Below are 18,727 nucleotides of genomic sequence, written 5' to 3' on the forward strand. Positions count from 1 at the left end.
GAAAAACAGAGAAATTTCCAGGTCTGAGAATGGGTTGCAGTGTTCAAACAGTCTCACGTCCACAGAAAGATTCCCTGTTAGTTCACAACAGAATAAAAAGGTAGGCATTATTGTGAATGTGTTTCATCAGGAATAAAGGTGCTCAGTTCAAGCAACAAAACCCCAGTTATTAGGAAACAAAATGAATTTCATCTAAAGCTGGGAAGTCTGGTTATGGCCTGACCTATCCTTTCATGAAGTAAACAAACACAGCAGCTGTGAATGAAGTGCTACACCTACATCATAGTAGTACTGGCTGAGGGACCTGTTTAGCCTGGAGAAAAGGAGGCTCATGGGGACCTTTCTGTTCTCTGTAACTGCCTGAAAGGAAGGTGTAGTGAGGCAGGCACCAGTCTCTTCTCCTAGGTTACAAGCGACAGGATGAGAGGAAATGGCTTCAAGTTTAGATTCAATATGACAAATGTATTTTTTTCACTGAAAAGGTTGTAAAGCATTGTAACAGACTTCCCAGAGTGGAGTCACAATACATGAAAGTGTTCGAAAAACTTGTGGATATGGCACTTGAGGTCATGGTTAAATGGTGAACACGGGGGTGGTGCAAGGCTGACAGTTAAGACTATCTCAAAGGTCTTTTCCAAACTTTACTATTATAGGATTAGTTAGTACAAACTATAACTTTGAGAGCTGTTAAATAACAAGGAAAAGAGGCTTGTTGTAGTCCAGTGAAATTTGCCAGCTAACCTATATTCAAAGAAATATCCTTGCAATTACTGTAGAAGAAATCAAAGAAATAAGTAGCAAAACTTAGTAAGTTAGCATAGATATTTTCCTGGTTTTATTTGTTTTTAAGCTAGCATTCAATCATAATTTGCAAGATTTTGCTATTGATTATTAAAATGCTGATGTAAAATCTCTAATATCACCCTTTTCTAATAAGGACATAATCTTCATTTATGGTGTTCAGCTAGAAGTACCTTGTTAATATTGCTGACTCCTTATAGATATATCAGTATTTATTATGCTATATTGCTTTCTAAACCAAATGAGGCTTTCAATACTTGCTTATCTAATTGATCATGCTCATTGCATATTTTCCTGATAATGTTGTTACCTTGGTCAAAAAATTATGCAAACCTGAAATTTTTGCTTTTAGGATAGTAAGGGGGAAGAAAAAAAAATTGAAAATTTCTCTCTTCCCTGCAAAATTAAAGCCTATAATACAGTGTATGTGGAGGCAGAGCCCACAGCCAGTGAAGTAAATTTAAAATCCACAGCAGAGCTTTTACCATGTTAGGAAGGGTTTGGATCCCAAACCTAGAAAACCATCATGGCAGGATTTTCACACATATTCTGGCAATTGCTCATTGTGACTTTTGACACTCAGGAATGCTGGCAGTTATCACAGGTTAAAGCAGTCATCGGGACAACATTTACAGGGTAAGGCAGCTGTGAATAGGTGTGAGGGGGGGAATGCATAGCTTTGCACCCGCTCTCCTGTGCTGCCTTATGGACATCTTGAAGTTTCCAACCTATGAAAAGTGCCACCAGACAAAAGCAGGAGCCTTACATATTGGCATAAAATTTAAGCCCATATTCCTCAACTGCTTCAGGTCATGGCTCCCACAGAGCAAACTTCACAGCATTTGTGACTCAAGTGTATCATAACTATTTAAAAATAATGGGATGGCTGTTACCAGTGATTCAAATACAATAGGAAGTTTAATACTCTAATTTATACAAAATTGGTACCACATTGCCAGCCTTTAGAAGAGAGGCAGCAGTGGCAGTAAAAGTCCACTAAAGTAATGATACAATTAGCTTCAATGAAGCATCTGAAGTACATTTCTAAATCAAAATGGAGTCCTTGGAGGAGGGCAGGGACAGGAAGATTGTTTTCTCTCTTAATTTACTGCCTTTTCTTGTCTAAGTGTTCTTTTTCTCACCTCTGAGAACTCTGTGTTTTATGAATGTAAAGATAATCTATCAATAAAGCAGGTTAAATATAGGCTTAGGAAAAGTATATTACAAGGTATCTTATATTGTTGTAAATCAGGTTGGGAAAATAATTTTTTCAGTTTATGGCACCTGGCTCACAGTCTACCATTTAGTTTTCTGGAACTGTCAAACACCATTTGGTTAGGAAATCAATATTATTTAGTATTTTATCTAAGCAGTAAGACTGCAGTCTTTCTATGTGTAAAACAGAAGGAAGTTCCTTCTAAAGTTATTTTTATTGAAAAAATTACCTAAGTTTTTTGGCATATATCAACTAGTCTTACCAAACTGAAACTGTAAAATTAAAAAAGGGACAATAGTAACAAGACAGATAAATTCGCCCTCTCAAGACACTCATGCAATTGCAATTTCTAGCACTCCTCAAGTTCCTACTCAAAACTGAAATGTGTTCATCATTTGCATCAATTCCTTGTGATATCTCTAATGTTTGCATCTTCATTCTGTCATCAGGGACACTGAGTTAAGGCAAAGAAAATAAAGATCTTAAGTTGCCAAACAGTATGTTTGGTACTTGGGTGTTTTTTTAAACCGTAAGATCTGCGGATAAAAGACCAGAAGGGAAAACTGTGATCGTTTAGTTCAATGTCTGATATAACATAGACTATATAGATTCCCTGAATCAATTCTTGTCTGAAAAAGAGAATTTAGTCTAGGAAAAATATTCAATTGATTGCATTAAAAAAGGTCACTTTATGGAAAATTCAAAAATGCTTTTACTGCCAGTTTGTGCATATGTATGTATCCACAAACAGTCTAGCTTCAAATTCCAAACATTAAATAATTTTTTGATATCCTGCTTTCAAGAACATTATTTGAAATTTCTTCCTTTGTGAAACTCCTTTTAACACATCACCTCAGATTATGCCGAAATTCAGCAAAGAGATTGAAATGCTTTCACTAAAAATGAACCTCAGCTTCTTTAATGCTATTCTTTAACCTTACAGTCTCTTCATATTTTATTAAAATTGTAATCACAGACTTGTATTAAACGTCTTGATTATGCAGGAAGCTGCAAAGAAGACCAAAACAACGTTGATTAGACAGAGGTTAGGACAAATATAAATTAATAATAATTTATATAAAGCTAAATATGGGGGAAGAGTTGAACACAGTTTACAAATACTTCTGCTATCGAAAGTTAAAGAAATGCCCTGAAGAGAGATAGAACAGATTTATTGCTAAATTAAAAATTTACTGTGCTGCTTCAATGAAGGTATCACCTACCACTGGTTAATACAGCTAGTCTCTGTTACTTCTACAGCTCACAAAATTTGTTTTTTCTTTCTTCATTTAAATTTCAAACAGAAAACTCACATTGAATGGATTATCTGCTTGCATTTACATGCTTGCACTGTCATTTTGCAGTTGAATTTACTTTTTTTTGTTCAGCCAAGTATATGACATTCCATCAAACACTTCACTAGAGTCTATCAGTCTCTTCACTAGTATTACTGTTATCTTTATTTAATGTAAATGCATGCTGAATGACATATTATCTTTACAATGCATTATAGTATCTTTATACTATTTTTTATTAAGATCTATATCATCAATTTCATTTTGGGCCCAAGAATCAGTCTTATGGTGACAGATTATAATCACCCATTTAATATATAAAATTTTGGTATATTAGCTATATTTCAGTATTTTGGATTTATTTATATGTCCTAATACTTACTGGAAATTCATAGTAATAAATCAGAATATATCTACTCAGCTCTTATAATGAAAAGAACAAGAACAAAAAACACCCAATATAGAAGGGTGGGGTAATTTAATCTTTTCATACTATCTCTATTGGAATTTATCCAATATCTAGCTTTTACCTCCATAATGACAAAAATAATGGAGATAACTCTTTCTTTTTTCATGAACACCATAAAATTTCTATCTATTAATGTACCAAAGACTTTGTTCATTCTCATATGCTTCAAAATCTTTCCTGCTACCCTGCTCAGTTGATATATGTTAATGTTCATCTTCATTATATTTAGCAGTATACAGATAGCAGCAGTCATACCATACAATTTATTAAACATATTGTATTGTGGAGCAGAAGAGGGATCATAGAAATGAATCAGTAATAAATCAGCACTTCATTTTGAAGGTGACAGAAAAGTGTGACTGCTACTCATATGTGTGGTGCTGAGTGTCACCAATACTATTGACTATTTTTTTTAATGGCCATATTCTTCCAGAATATCTTTAGTACTTTCACCAGGCCTTGGCATCTTATAGCTAGGTTACTTTATCACAAATGCTGAAAAAAGTCGGTAACATCTGAATGCATTTTTTAAAACTTTGTAAAATAAACTGTATTTATATTGGTTTTGTTTTGTTTTTTTTCTTACAGAAGGCTAGTCTTTCTTGCCTTGCTCTGACTAATACGGTTTGGTTTTCTTATAAGTAACATACTTCATTGGAGAGATCAGTCCTAAAAACCTAAAATAAGCCAAGTACGGTAATGACATTTTAAATAAAAGAGTGGAAATAAAAAAAAAAAATGCAACAATAAATAGGCAAGTTCTGCTGGACTGCATTTGGCACGACTTTTCAGAAGCACTCAAATAAGTAACTCTAACTTGGAAACTTAGTAGAGTGCATAGTTTATGACAATTCTATTCAACCAATTATTCATGGTTCTACTTTATTTTGCTGTGGGCATAAACAATTTTCATTTCCTCCCAAATAACTGTTCTACAAAGACTAGATTATTGATGCAATAAGAATTAATGATCTTTTAGATTCGTGTCATTTAATGAAGTACTGAACATATTATGAATACCAGTAAACCTTCTCCTCCATGTTTTTTGCATGGTATGCTAGTCAGTTATTCTGAAAAACTCATATCTACCAGGTACCACAAAAGCCTGTTTAATAAAGGATATCTCCTGTGAAATACAATTGTATCATTTAGTTCTAGAGAGTGACAGAAGCAAAAATAAGCAATGATCTCTTTGAAGAGTATTCAAATTACGCTGTAAGTCCAAGAATATCTTCCTCCTTGTTTGACAGCACTTCTAAAAAATGGGTATTTGCCACTAGATCTTTTTTGCATTCTTCACCTATCCAAAGGTAAACGTTATTAAAAGTACATTTAATTAGACCCTCATGGGTGTCAGCCACCTCAGGTTAGGAGAAAAGTGTTAATAATGGTCTGCTTTCCCTCTCCAGCTTCAAACTACTGCTAGAAGCAGTGGCCCAGCAGAGAGTTTAAACTTCATCAGTTTTGCCTAGTGTGAAAATTAATAAGTAGAACTCAGAAATTACTGTAAGTCATAGCTCTTTACATTAACTGTAAAACTAAATATTAAAGAAAATGTTCGTTATCAAATCCACTGCTGATACTTAATGACCATTGGAAAAAAAATCTACTAAGTCCTACACACAGTATTTATTATAACATAAAATATATTGCCTACGGGGAATGACACTAATATATTTTAATACAGTCTACATATTACATATATATATATATAATGTACTATGTAGGATTGTCCTGGGTTGAAAAATGTAACCAAAAATGTGTATTCTATTTTCATCTGTTGATGTCAGTTGGGAGATATTGTTCCTTATCTCTTGTAACTCTAGGGGTGGAAAGAGGGCAGATGCCTTCTGTTAATGGGACACCTGATAACACCAGATAAGGCAGTGCCCTCTTATCCTCCACCCATTCTCCTCCCAGGGACATCACCTGTGACTGGGCCATTTAAGGCCTCTCACATGACTGATAACATCACCTCATTCCATTTTGAGATGCTCTACACAGTGGGAGGGGCCAAAGCCTTTCCACCAGCATTAAACCAGCAATCCCAAACACCAAGGGAGCCTGTTCCCACTGGATTCCCAGAGGAAGACTGGACCCTTTCTTGAGGATCATCTCTACTTCAATGGAGCCACAACTGTCACTCTGGGAGGACTCACTTTGGGCTGCTTCCAACACCCTGACCAACAGGGTGTCAGGTTTGCATTCTGACTCTGTCAGTGGTCCTTCGTATTATTGCATTTGTCTTATTTTATTTTATTTTATTTTTATCTTTCTTGTTGTTTGTTCTCTCTCTATTAAATTGTATTTCTGACTTGGAGTCTCACTGGTTTTGCTTTCAAACCAGCACAAGGATGTATCACAGAATCAATTACATTGCAAAAGACCTCTGAGATCATCAAGTCCAACTTTTGACTGGACACCACCTTGTCAACTAGACAATAGCACTACATGCCCCATGCAGTAATTCCTTAAACACCTCCAGGGGTGATGGCTCCACAGCTTCCCGGAGCAGCTCACTGCAACGCTTAACATCCCTTTTTGTAAAGAAATTCCACTGATGTCCAGCCTGAATATCCCCTAAACCTGTCTTCTTGTCCTGTCACTGGTCGCCTTGAGAAGAAGCTGTCTTCCACCTGGCTGCACCCTCCTCACAGGTGGTTCCAGAGAGTGATAAGGTCTCCCCTGAGCCTCCTTTCCTCCAGGCTAAACACTTCCAGCTTCCTCAGCCTCTCCTCATGGGACTTACCCTCTAGGCTCTTCATCAGCCCCATTACCCTCCTCTGGACTTCATTACATGTCATGCTATAAAATATTTATATGATAATTTCATATTATGGTAATATTTCATATATTATGCATTATAAATATATATATATACGTGCCTCAAATTATATAATAACTTGGGTTTAGATATTTTATTATATACACTCATAGAATTTGTGGTTTTCTTAAGAAATTGCACTTTGGGTTTATGTCAAAATCTATGACATAATTATTTTCCTTCAGAAATTTTGTTGTTTTCTCAAATTTTAGTTCTTACCCCCTTAAATACGTGTCTTCTCCTACTATCCTTATGATGCAAATGACTGAGAAAAATTGAATTATTTAATAAAAATCAATGTTCTTATTTCAAGGTTTTTGCTGTATTATGACCATGAACTGTTATATTCTGAAATCTTTTCACCAAGTTTATTTCAGTTGAAAATTACTTCTATTTGTAGTCAAATACTATAATGTTGTATGACATTACAAGAATATTTCTCTGACATTCAGACTGAGTCCTTGTGCTTGTTCTCATGATATTTTAGAATTCTCTATCACAGCTTGTCTAGAAATACTGTGATCATTCATCATCAGTTTGAAACATTGCAGCAATTCAATCACCCAGACTAAGCAAACATCAAATGAAGTTAGAGGTCAATGTGTGTCAGAACTGTCTGTATGTTTTAGGGATTACTCTGAGGAAGCTAGCTGACTTCCATGTTTTAAGGTCTGTCACATCGGAGGTGAAGTTATGTAATTAATAATTCTTGAAAGCTTGGTGAGTAGTGGAATTCAACTTGTTCCCCCCAGTAATTAGAACTACACAAGCTCTAAGCGTTTCTGTCTCATTGCTGCCTTTGTCACTGGCTTCATTGTCTGTGGCCCACAATGGAGGCCTGCACAGGGCGAGTGAGCATGGCCAGCCAACAGAGAGGTGGTTACTCTCCTCTATTCAACATTTTTAAGAGAACATCTGCATGGGGTTTCCAATTTCCTCTCCCCTAGCAAAGGAAAACATCAATAAACAGGAGCAAGTATCGTGGAAGCCACCAGAATGTTCAGCTCTGGAACACTTGTCCTGCTCTTCAGGCTGGCAGAACAGGGCCTCTTCAGCCTCTGGAAGGAAAAGGTTTTCTGGGAACCTGATAGCAGACTCCAAAATCTAAGGGGAGATCATCAGAGAGACAGATACAAGGTCTTTGCATTGGTGTAAGGTGTGAGTATCAAAGACAGTGGATATGGTGAAAGTACAGAGTTTCAAGCTTGATAAATGCAAAAAGAAATTCTCACTGAGGACAGCCAAGCAGTTGAAGAAGCTGCCGAGAGAAGTGGTGCAGGCTTGGGTGTTTCAAACACCAATTTGACAATGAGAGACCAGATCTCAATTCATGGCTAATCCTGCTGTAAGCAGGAGACTTCCTTAGGTTCTGTCACTCTGAATTAAACCATAATACTGTATCATAGCCCCATAATATGTAGGACAAATGATCAGTTCACAATCAGATGTCAGACTAGTGAAGTAAAATAACCCAATGGGATTTTAAGTCTTATAAATTTTCATAAGAAAATTAGGATGCCGTGCTGAAACACACATCTGTTAACAAATCTTCCAGGCATAATTACCCTGACAAGACAGAGATGATACAAAAATATACTAATTTACATTTTTTTATCTATGTACTTTCACTTTGAGTGAGCTTAAAAGTATAAACCAGTATTTGACTGATATTTCTCTTATTCATATAAGCTGAAGAAATTTGAAAACCGAACACGACATCATATGATGGAGGAAAACCACATAAAAATAAAATTATTTCTAAATATTGTATGTATTATATATTAAATGTAATAGTTATTATAGATAACAAGTAAATTAATGAAAACTCATAAGGTAACATGACTTAAAGATATTAACCTAATTGAATACTGTAATAACTTACTCAACTGTATATCAAATATGGCCCATTCAACTCTTCAGCTTAATTCTTTGGGGTCGTTTACAGCATTTCTTCTCCTAATTCCTAATTTTTGATTACAAACAGCAGCAGACATGGAATTTTGTGTAATACATTACTGTTGAACATATGCCAAACATTCTCTTTTCCATTGAATAGGGAAATTATTAAAAATGGAACTATTATCAAAAATCTTTGATAAGGTGTCAGTTTTGCACAAACATATTATTCTGGCTACCACATGTATGTATTCAGAATGTAAACCTAGAATTATTGTGTAAATTTATATAATTTAAATTCTTACATGTAGTTGAAAATTTGCATGTAGATATTGCATACACTGAATTACTCTCCCACAACATAGTATTCCTAGCTGCACAAAAATTCAGTGGAGATAATATGTGTAATGTTTTGTGATGGATGCATGCATAGCATGAAGTGAAGGGTATGTCCCTAAGTCATGGTAACCAGCTATGAACTCCCTTTCATGCAATGCTTTATGCAGAATTTAATTCCAGTTGGAGAAACCAACATATCTGTTTGAAAACTATTATAACACTTTTTGTTTTCACTACTGATGTGTATAATGAAAAATACATTTTTACAGTTTTGATGGTTTGCACTGGATGATGGCAATATTATTTTCTAATTCCAAAAAAGAAATGGATGGAATTTGTAGAGAAGTCTATCTCAGGCTTGGAAGAAATAACACCTAAAAGTTATTGCAGACAAAATGTGTAATTTTTTAGCAGAACTCTTCAGTAGTTACTTACTGTCACCACGGCAAAGCAAAGGCCCCAGTTTGTAAGCGGCTTCCGAGTTTGGTCTGTCAGTATCTGTGATCACAATCTCAGTTACTGGTAGATGGTCCTTGTAGGAGAGGAAGCCAGTATCATTAGTCCTGAAAGGTAAAACGAAACCCACAGGTCTCCCAAATGTTTCCAGTAAATATTGCATTATAATTGATACATTCCTGAGGAAAAGGAAAGAAACTTAAAAAAAATTAAAAGACTGCCTAAATATGCATGTGTGTATTTGTATATGTGTGTATATTTGTATTTGTATATGTGTGATACAAAAAACTGTGAATAGAGACATATGCTTTAGAGTTCATATGGGGTCGTTTGACAGGACTGAAAGAATTTCATTGCAAGTGGGTAGTTTTGTGGTTGTGCTGGTCTACACAAGCGTGAGAAAAGTCCTCTTTAATAAACGGGCACCTAATGGCTTCCTAAGTCAATCCATTTTCTCAAGTCAAATTTGCAAATTAATTTTATATTGCTGAGGACATACTGTATCTGTAATTCACTCTGTCATCAATATAGAATATTGAAAGGCTTAATATAACTTTCAAGTAGTCTAACTTCTTTACGTTTTTTCCACCTTGACAAAAGTTTTTAAAAAATCAAATAAAAATGTATAAACTCATGCTGACTACAGGAAAAACAGTATGCTACAAATATGAAACTCACAGAAAAGAAAATATACAACTTTGCTCTGCAACTCAGAGCATACATCTAGTACTTCTAGTATTATCCCTAGTTCCTTGTTTAAAATCTTTGTTGACTTAGTGCCAGAACTGAATTTTTAAATTTCAAAAGCACCAGTTTTGCACTTAAAATTCTTTTTCCTAAACCCACGGAAATGTTCAGTTACTCAAGACTATTCTGGAAAATTCAATTTGTCCATTAAATCCATTCAATCTTCCCTCTAAAGGGCAAACCGAATAGTTTGAAATGAACAGCAGAAACTCAGAGAGGAGACGTAATCTAGAAGCTCCATTGCTCAGAGATTAAACGTGAGACACATCTCAGGAAGAAATCCATGTTTCTCTGAGAACGTCATTAGGCTTAGCAACCTTGTCTTTCAGTGCACAATGCACTGGGACTAAGACAACAGGGAGAGACTCCACTCTTGTGCTGAATAAAATGAGTGACTATTTTCTCCTCTCCCCTCTCCCTTTCCCATCATCATCATCTTTCTCCTGCATACAATTTCTGTTTATCTGTTTTGGAGCACAGTGCAGACAAATGGACATTTTTTAGTAAACTATTTTGCTTAACTGAAGAATGCAAAACATGGGGTTTTTTAAATGTTAATTTTTCATGAGGTGAGATACTGCAGGTTTCTAATTTAGAACTGAAAAGAAATCCCCCAAAGCACCAGAAGCATTTGCTACAGTAAAATGATGCTGTAAACAAAAGGAAACTGAATAGAAATTATTATCGGTGTAGAGGATTTGCAATTTTTAAATTTTTAGGACCAGATTTTTTAAAAACAATATTTCTATTCCAGAGTTCTAGAGACTTAAAGTTTTCAATTACTCAAATAAAGAGTTTAGAGTTCAATCTATGTCCAGTGTATGAAATAAGATAGACTTCACTATAAAAGTACACAGTGAACAGTGTTTCAAAACCACGGGGTGTAACTAGTTCTCTTATGTTCAAAATGTTTCTCAAACAAGCATAGCTTCTACCTACTTTTTCCACCCAGTCAACTGATCCAAAACAGTAGTCTCTAGGGAATCAAATACAACTTTAATCACAAGTACCAAAACAAGCGTACTCATAATTGCTGTAACACTGGAGTCCTTGGGAAGAATCTCTACTTACGAGTGTCAAAAGTGGATACAAACAGAAATATAAACCCAGAGTTATTATATTTTCAATTTAATAGACTCATAAACATCTCAGCAACTCACTGGAAATGGATGTGTATGTGAAGACATGCATATAATCCTCTAATCTACTGTATTTACACATATGTTACCATTATAAATTAACCTATATATGTGAGCATGGATTGAATGAATGACAAAATTGAGCAAGAATAATTTACATGTATGAGCACCTGTGGTATTTTTTTCTCAAAATGCATTAGTCTTTTAACATTTATTTTCGTGTTAGAAAATAACAGTTTTTATTTTCATACTGCATAATAATAGGGAAATTCTTACAGTTATGTATGTTTCTTTAATTACCCTGTGACTTTTACTGCAATATCAAATTCTTTTCTCCAGAAATCTTTGAAGGTTGTGAAGAACTGTTCTTTGATTAACTCTTTCTTGTACTTTCATTTCTGTGTCAGCTGAATTCCCTGCTCATGTTGAGGGAATAGACATTTTTCAACTCAACTCACTAATTGGTCCTTTAAAGGAAGAGTTGACCTTCAGAAGAAAAAAAAATTGATGTATTGCTTGATTTTGCACACAATAAGTTGTTCCTAAGTATCTACTTTACATTTTCCCACTTTCAAAAAAAAACAGCTGTTCATACATTTTTTAAAATGCATATATTAATGTACTCACTGAACTTGATTTATATAAGTTAAATGTTCTTAGTCACAGTTGTTAGAACGTAAAAGTTTCTTCAACAGAAGACCTTTCATTTGAAAAGTCTCTTTGCTTTATCAAATCCTAGACTGCACTGCAGCTATTGTTGAGAAAGTTGTATCTGATCCCACTAAATGAAAAGTCAGGTTCAGATTTGACATTGTAACAAGAACTCCACTGTTTTATTTATTTGAAAGTTATTGTAAATGACACCAGAGAGTTTTAGGCACAAGAAGAAGATGTACATCCCAGAAATCCATTCATTATCTTTGAATAGGACTCGGTATGAGTGCTTTGCTTTGTTGATAGAAATAGTATTAATTTCAATTATTTATGTTGTAGATTTAAAAAAGGGTGTAAAAAGGCTAAACCTTAAAGAGTAGTTATAAATTATGCTAAAAATTAACTTTTTTTTTCACAGAACATTTTATTTTATCTTTATTTACATTCAGTAGTCTAAAACTAACTGAAGCAGTGCTGAAGAACTATTGTCTTAATTTATAATATTCAATATAATCAAAGACTAGAAAGTATCCACAAAATCAAACCTTCCTCAAAATTTAGAGTGAAAGAACTAGCAATAATACTTAATGTATACAGCAATAACTTTGTGAAAAATGATGTTCTATAGCAAAGAATCAGACGGAACTATGGCGACTTAGATTTCCAACTGCCTTGGTATTATAAGTGTCCTAAGGCCTGTGTATTTTATCTGCTTGTAAAAAAAAAAAAAGTATTGTGAATAATCAACAGTAAAAAGTCACCATTCATCCCTGTCCGCATCACAGTTGCAGTAATGCTGGGAATCAATGCAGCTTCCCTCCAGTCCACAAGCACACTTTTGTACAGCAGGCAAGGAACCTCCCCAGTAAGTATGAGTTTCATTGGTTCTTCCAATCCACCAGCTCAGTGGCATCCCATCTAAAAAGCAGGTTAGAGAAAATCAATGCCCACTCCTGTCTCCTACCTCTCTCAGGTTTCCCATCCAAATAATTTTCCAAAAGCTTAAGAAGACAAAAATCCCTGCTCAAATCTAAAACCTTTAAATGACCAGGAAAAAATAAATTTCCACCTTGACTTGATACGTAATTATTCATTTTAATACTTCGTTATCATGTATTAAGTGATTGTCACAGATTTTTGCTTGCATTAGCGGAAAAACGGACTCACAGTACCCAGTTCAGCCAGCCATGATATTAGAATAATTTATCTTAAGCAGTCTATTTATATAATTCATTTTAAAATGGTCCATGAAAGAGGAGATATAATCATCCCAAAAATCAGGGTAGTTTATATTCCCAAGTAGAGATCAATTTCAGACATCGGAACTACCAGAAATAGAATGAAGAAAGTTACAGAAATGGCCTCATCCCACTACCAAGAGAACTACTACCCACATCTGTGATGAACTTTAAGCAGCTCAATAACAGTGTTAATCAGAATTGCCCAAGGACAGCTTTTAGGTCAGATTCGGAATTTATATCCTCAGAGACAACAGAAGTCATGTTAATGATGCTCCTCCCAAAAACAAGTTTACATATCTGGTGAGCAGAAATGAGGTTGCCCAGGACTGCTACATCTATCTGTGGTGCATCCAGTCAGCATTGTTTGCAGCAAAATGATAAAACTGTATGTTTCCTTAATGTTGCAGTACTGCAGAATAAGCTTAAAGATATTGCCAAGCAAGCATAGCAACAGAAGAAATATTTACAGAACACATAATATCTAAACAAGACGAAGCACAAAGATAAACCATCTCAAATGAGATGGAAGAATGGTGATGGATGCATGAAAGTCAAGGCATCAGAAAAAATCAAGTACTGTTAAATTACAGTTTCTTAGAGATGCATTTCTTTTTGTTTCTGCTGGAGCTCCATTTTCATCACCCGGCCCCCATGAAGAAGCTGGAATTTATTCTAGTCTCAACTTTACTTACAACTGCTACTGCTTATTAAACCTCACTGTTAGATAAGACCTCTGTTACACTGACAATCTTTCAGATCGTGAACATATTGACTGCATTCATTACCACACAACTGTCAGCCCAGCAGGCCAAAAAACAGTGTGAGCAGTTTTTCAAAAAGTCAAGCTTGCATAATGGCATCAATGTCCAATATCAGTGTTTGTGTTTGCAAACCACCACAGGAGGAAGAAAACCCAGAGACTCTGTATAAATTATTTATCAGACAACACTTTAAAAAGGCTCTAACAACTAAGACTGTAAAAAGCGGAATATTTCTGCTGCTTTAACAGCATACCTTAGGTTTATATTGTAGGCATGAATTAGCATTCCCAGTATTCCACTAGGGACATTGGGGTATGTTTAAAAGCTGGTCTCAGTTACTTGTTCATACAGCAGGGTGAGAGAGACTGAGAGAGAGAGTATTTACTGATACGCTGCAAGTTCATACTGATTAGCCCAGATTTTTTTCCCTGCCTTGGCAGTTAGTACTGCCTAGGCAAAATAAAGCCACTTATTAAAACAGTTAGAAATTTCTTCATAATGATCATATAAATGTATAAGCCGATGACTTCTTTAATGAGATAATTTGCAAATGTCCAGGCTGATTGAATACAATGCATTCCTAAAATACAGTCAGTCAGAACTACTAGGTGTACTGTATGTTCCAAAAAATGTATTATGGAACCATCATCGAATTTTCTATTTCTCAGGCATACCTAAAAGATTATAAATAGCAGAAATGAGAGTGATTAAACTGTGTTTTAAAAAAGAATCATTTTAGAAAATTTGTAGAAGTCTCGTTTAACTTTCACATGTCTACTTATTCTTAGCATTCAAAACTAAGTTTTAGATGACTTATCACAAGTGACTGGTTGCACATTTTTAAAACATTTATTTTAGCACATTTACGTGCATATTATAAATATGCTGCTATATATAATATAAGCAGCATAGCAATATAGATAGTGAATTATTTTAGCACATTTACATGCAATCTCCTTGGACAGAAAAAAAAATAGTCTTTAAACTTTCTGCTTGAGGCAAGCCAGGCTTTTGAACATCCAAACATAGCTTTAATTTGGAGCCCACAGAAAAAGGAAGGTTCATTGGGACATCTTAAGCAGCAGGTTCACTTTTTTTTTTGCTGTGGAGGTGCTTTAAAACAGATATTCTTCCAAGAGCAAACACCAGCCTAAGAAGCCCAGAGATGTCCGTGGCATAATTAGGGAGAAAGAATATATAAGGAAAGAGCTTAGACACGGAACCAGAGAGGGCTTCACGCAGAGGCATTCTCTCTGCTTAGTAGGAAAGAATGCCAAGGAATCAATTTTTAGCATCTTAAGAGTTTCTGGTGCACAAGTCAAAAAATTTCACTTAGTTTTTCAAAAAAAAGTAAACAGTGAGAGTTTTATCTCCACATTATTTGGAGTGCTTAGAGTTCAGAGTGAAGTCCTTTAACACCACCTTTGTGTCAGTTAGAGTTAAAATTTGAATAGATTACATAACTTCACTTTTCTTTAAGTAGATCAGGCCTCTCTTTAAGTAGATCAGGCCTTAATACAATTATAGTTTATGTCAATAATCCACATTTTAACTACTGAGCTTTTAAAGAATGTTTACATCGGACAGTGGAAATTCAATATTATTGACGTGTTTTGTCAAGTACTCACAATATGCACATTAAGTGCACACATTAATTTCTGCTGGTATCTATGCACCAATTTTTTTTTTAAGATGATATTTCATCAGTAATAATTTAATTCCTTCATTAAAATTAAAAATTCTTAGAAAACCAAACAAGAGATCTGTTAATAAGGATCTCTGTTAATTTAAAAGTCTTATGAGAGAAATTAATTTGAGAATTTAATTCTCTGAAAGAAAATCATTATAAATTGACATTTGTATTTTCTTAGTTCAATGTCGTGGTTGGGGGGGGAGGTGAATTTTTCCAGGGAGATGTGGGCAGTCCAATCAGTGATCAGCTTTTCTGCTGGCACCTGGGTTGGTCACTCGGAGGTTTGGACACGCCTCTGAGGACACAAAGAGTTAAAAGCAAGAGTCTGGGGGGTTTGGCCTCTTTTCAGATCCTGGCTTCAGCAGAGAGACGTGTCAGGCCTCCTTCACCTGCCCGGCCACGAGGCTGGGTGGGGGAGGGGAAACACGTGGTCGGCTCAGGTAAGCCGGAGCCCCCGGCGGGGGGAGAAGAGAGGGGACAGGACTGGAACTGAGCTGCCCCGTCCAGGATGGAGGGGTGGAAAACTGTGGAAGTGCCTTCTGTGTGTGCTCACCCCCTCCTCCCCCCCAAACTCCGGGAGAAGGTGCTCAGCCACGTGGGGGTTGCCGAGCCTGGGAGTGCCTCGCCTGCAGCACCCTGCTGAGAAGAAACTGTTAACCCTTGCTTGGCAGAAAGAAACTTTTCTTAGACATTGATTCTCATGACTGGTGGTTTTCGGAGAGAGGGCAGCGGCCTGGGACCGAGATGATAAAGCATGATTGGAAGGAACTCGATGGAAGAATGAGAGGAGTAGCCTTGGAGCTGGACTTTTCTTGCATAATTTCAGCCATGGACTGAACTTGAGTCTCTTTTGAACATAAACTGCATTTTTGGGTGGATGCAGCTGCCCCTTGCTTTTGCTACAGTGACTGGCACTTGAAGAGTTAGAGCGAGCAGAGAAGAGAGGGGGAGGGTGAGGTGGTGCCCTCTGCCCTCAGGGAAGACCTGCTCCTGGAACCCCAGCCCCTGGGTGAAAAGGGGAGAGCTCGGCATGCAGCATCCTTAAAAAGCCCTGTATGTAGTTGTGGCCTATGAGACAGCGGTGAGAGCGCTGGACATAGGAAAAAGAGAGTGTCACCTTAGCAGACTTCTCCGGGCAGTGCTATGGGTGACATAGAAACACATAAGGGGTGGACCCGTGTTTTCTGAGGAACAGTCTGTGGTGCGAGAGAGACTCCTCTCTCCCTTGCTGAATTGAAGATTAGTTTGTTTTTGAGTGGTGATTGTTTAATCTAAAACCCAAGAGTTGGTCTTTGAAGAGTGATGGGTGGGGAGGTAGAAACTGGGAGAAGAAATGTTCTAAGAAGTTTTTATTTCTGTCTCTGTGTGTGTTTAAGAGTATTTCTGTCCCTGTTCTTATGTAATTAATAAAGTTTTGGTGGGTTTTTTTTTTGTTTTCAAGATTTAAGCCTGCTCTGCTCTGTTCCTGATCACATCCCACAGGAGTTGTTAGAGAAAAAACATATATTCATGGGTGCACTAACATCTGGCCAGTGCTAACCCATGACATTCAAATACCTCTTGGCAACTTACAGAAACCTGAGAGCTCAATATTTGAAGTAGTTCAAACTCCATAGTACCAAAACACCATAGCTTTGTTCGAAATAAATAACTTTAGTAGCCAGTAAAATAAAAGGCACTAAGCAACATAATAAGGTTTGTCTGCTTTACTTACCTGACTTATCTAAAAGCCTTGACTTTTTGCAGTAGTAAGCAAGCTCCTGTTCACAGTGATCTGCAAGGTTTATTGTAGCCTGAAGCTGGTCTAGGCTGGCAGAATACTTGAAAAACACAGTGTGTGGGTTCTCCCGATTAGCACTTTTAACTCTGGTTAGGTTGGTGCTGTTATGCTGTATAATTGTCCACGTTGCATCTTTCAAAAGACACGTGAAAAATAATAAAGAATGAGAGAGTTGAATAAGTTAGTAATGAACAGAGCATGTATGATGAAATCAGCCAAACTTCAAGATAACTTCTTGATTACAGGAAGCTCTTTGGGGTTCCTGAAACAGACATAAGTCATTGAGCAAAAATGAAAACAATTATTCATTGTTTCTATTCATAGGTAGATCATTGAACTAGTTAGGATTATTGAATAAGGAAAGAATACATGATGACACCCAAATATTTGTATAAGAAATAAAACATTTTTTACTTGGTAAATTGCAATGAAGTTTAGAAGGAAAAAACACTTACTGTTGTTACTTTCCCCAGGCTTAAATAATGCATAAAATAACATTAATTCTATCCTAGAATCTACCTAAATTACATGCACCTTATAGCTTCAATTAGTTTATTCTGTATGAGAAAATGGCCTACAGTATCTTGTGTATGCTGTGTTTACTGTAGAACTAAGACTACATGAAGGTGAATTATTACTGCCACCTAAAATTATATAGTAGTCATGGTGAAGGCTCATATCATTCTTCTGTTCTGTATTTTTGCCAAGACTCTTCACCCATGAATAGGAAAAAAACAAGCTTATTTTGTTTCAACTACCACTTTCAAAACCTGTAAGTCTCACTCTCCTGACCAAAACCCCTTTCAAGGCAGGGCTGAGAAGGCTTCCAGTTAAAGCCCATCTGAGGCATTCAAGTCAAGTTTACATTCATGATCACCATATTCTTGCATTTTCATGGCAAGAGTATTTTGAAAAAAACATGAGAAATAATTTTTTTTTCTAAATTTTAGTATGGATATATTAATTTGGACATTCTAATACTAGTATTATAACTAGACCTGTATTTTATTTTATCAGCTGCCTATAGGCCACACATGGCAGATACCATAAAATTTCGATAAAGAGGAAAAAACTATGGTCACTTAGAGATAAGTATTAGTCAGAAAAATTAAATTAAATATTTTTTATCTAATTATAAAATTTTATTAAGGATGTAATTAGAGTGTCAAAAAAAGCTAGAAATACAAATTAAAATTCTGATTCCTTTGTTTGTTTTAGGTGCTGCTGTGAAGTTTCTTTGGTAGATGAACATACATACGGACAGACACAAACGCACCTAAACATTACATGGAACATGAAAACAAAGACAATAAATTTGGATATTCAGTTCATAATCACTCTCCCAAAATTAAAAAAAAAAAAAAGAAAAACAGGTAACTGCAAAATTTGTAGCCTTTTAATTGACAGTGTGGACTG

At 35.8% G+C, this 18,727-nt stretch overlaps 1 protein-coding gene across 1 annotated transcript in view; it reads right to left on the reverse strand.

Moving 5' to 3' along the window:
- Positions 1-18,727, reverse strand: part of CNTNAP4 (contactin associated protein family member 4) — a 200,466-nt gene that overhangs the window by 22,700 nt on the left and 159,039 nt on the right. Inside the window, exons 13-15 of the mRNA XM_063423036.1 lie at positions 17,246-17,443; positions 12,598-12,754; positions 9,276-9,403 (exon numbers count right to left, since the gene is read on the reverse strand). Coding sequence (XP_063279106.1) covers positions 9,276-9,403; positions 12,598-12,754; positions 17,246-17,443 — 483 coding nt within the window. The remainder of the gene's footprint in view (positions 1-9,275; positions 9,404-12,597; positions 12,755-17,245; positions 17,444-18,727) is intronic.

Source organism: Prinia subflava, chromosome Z, assembly GCF_021018805.1.
Source record: "Prinia subflava isolate CZ2003 ecotype Zambia chromosome Z, Cam_Psub_1.2, whole genome shotgun sequence".
Lineage (NCBI taxonomy): Eukaryota > Metazoa > Chordata > Aves > Passeriformes > Cisticolidae > Prinia > Prinia subflava.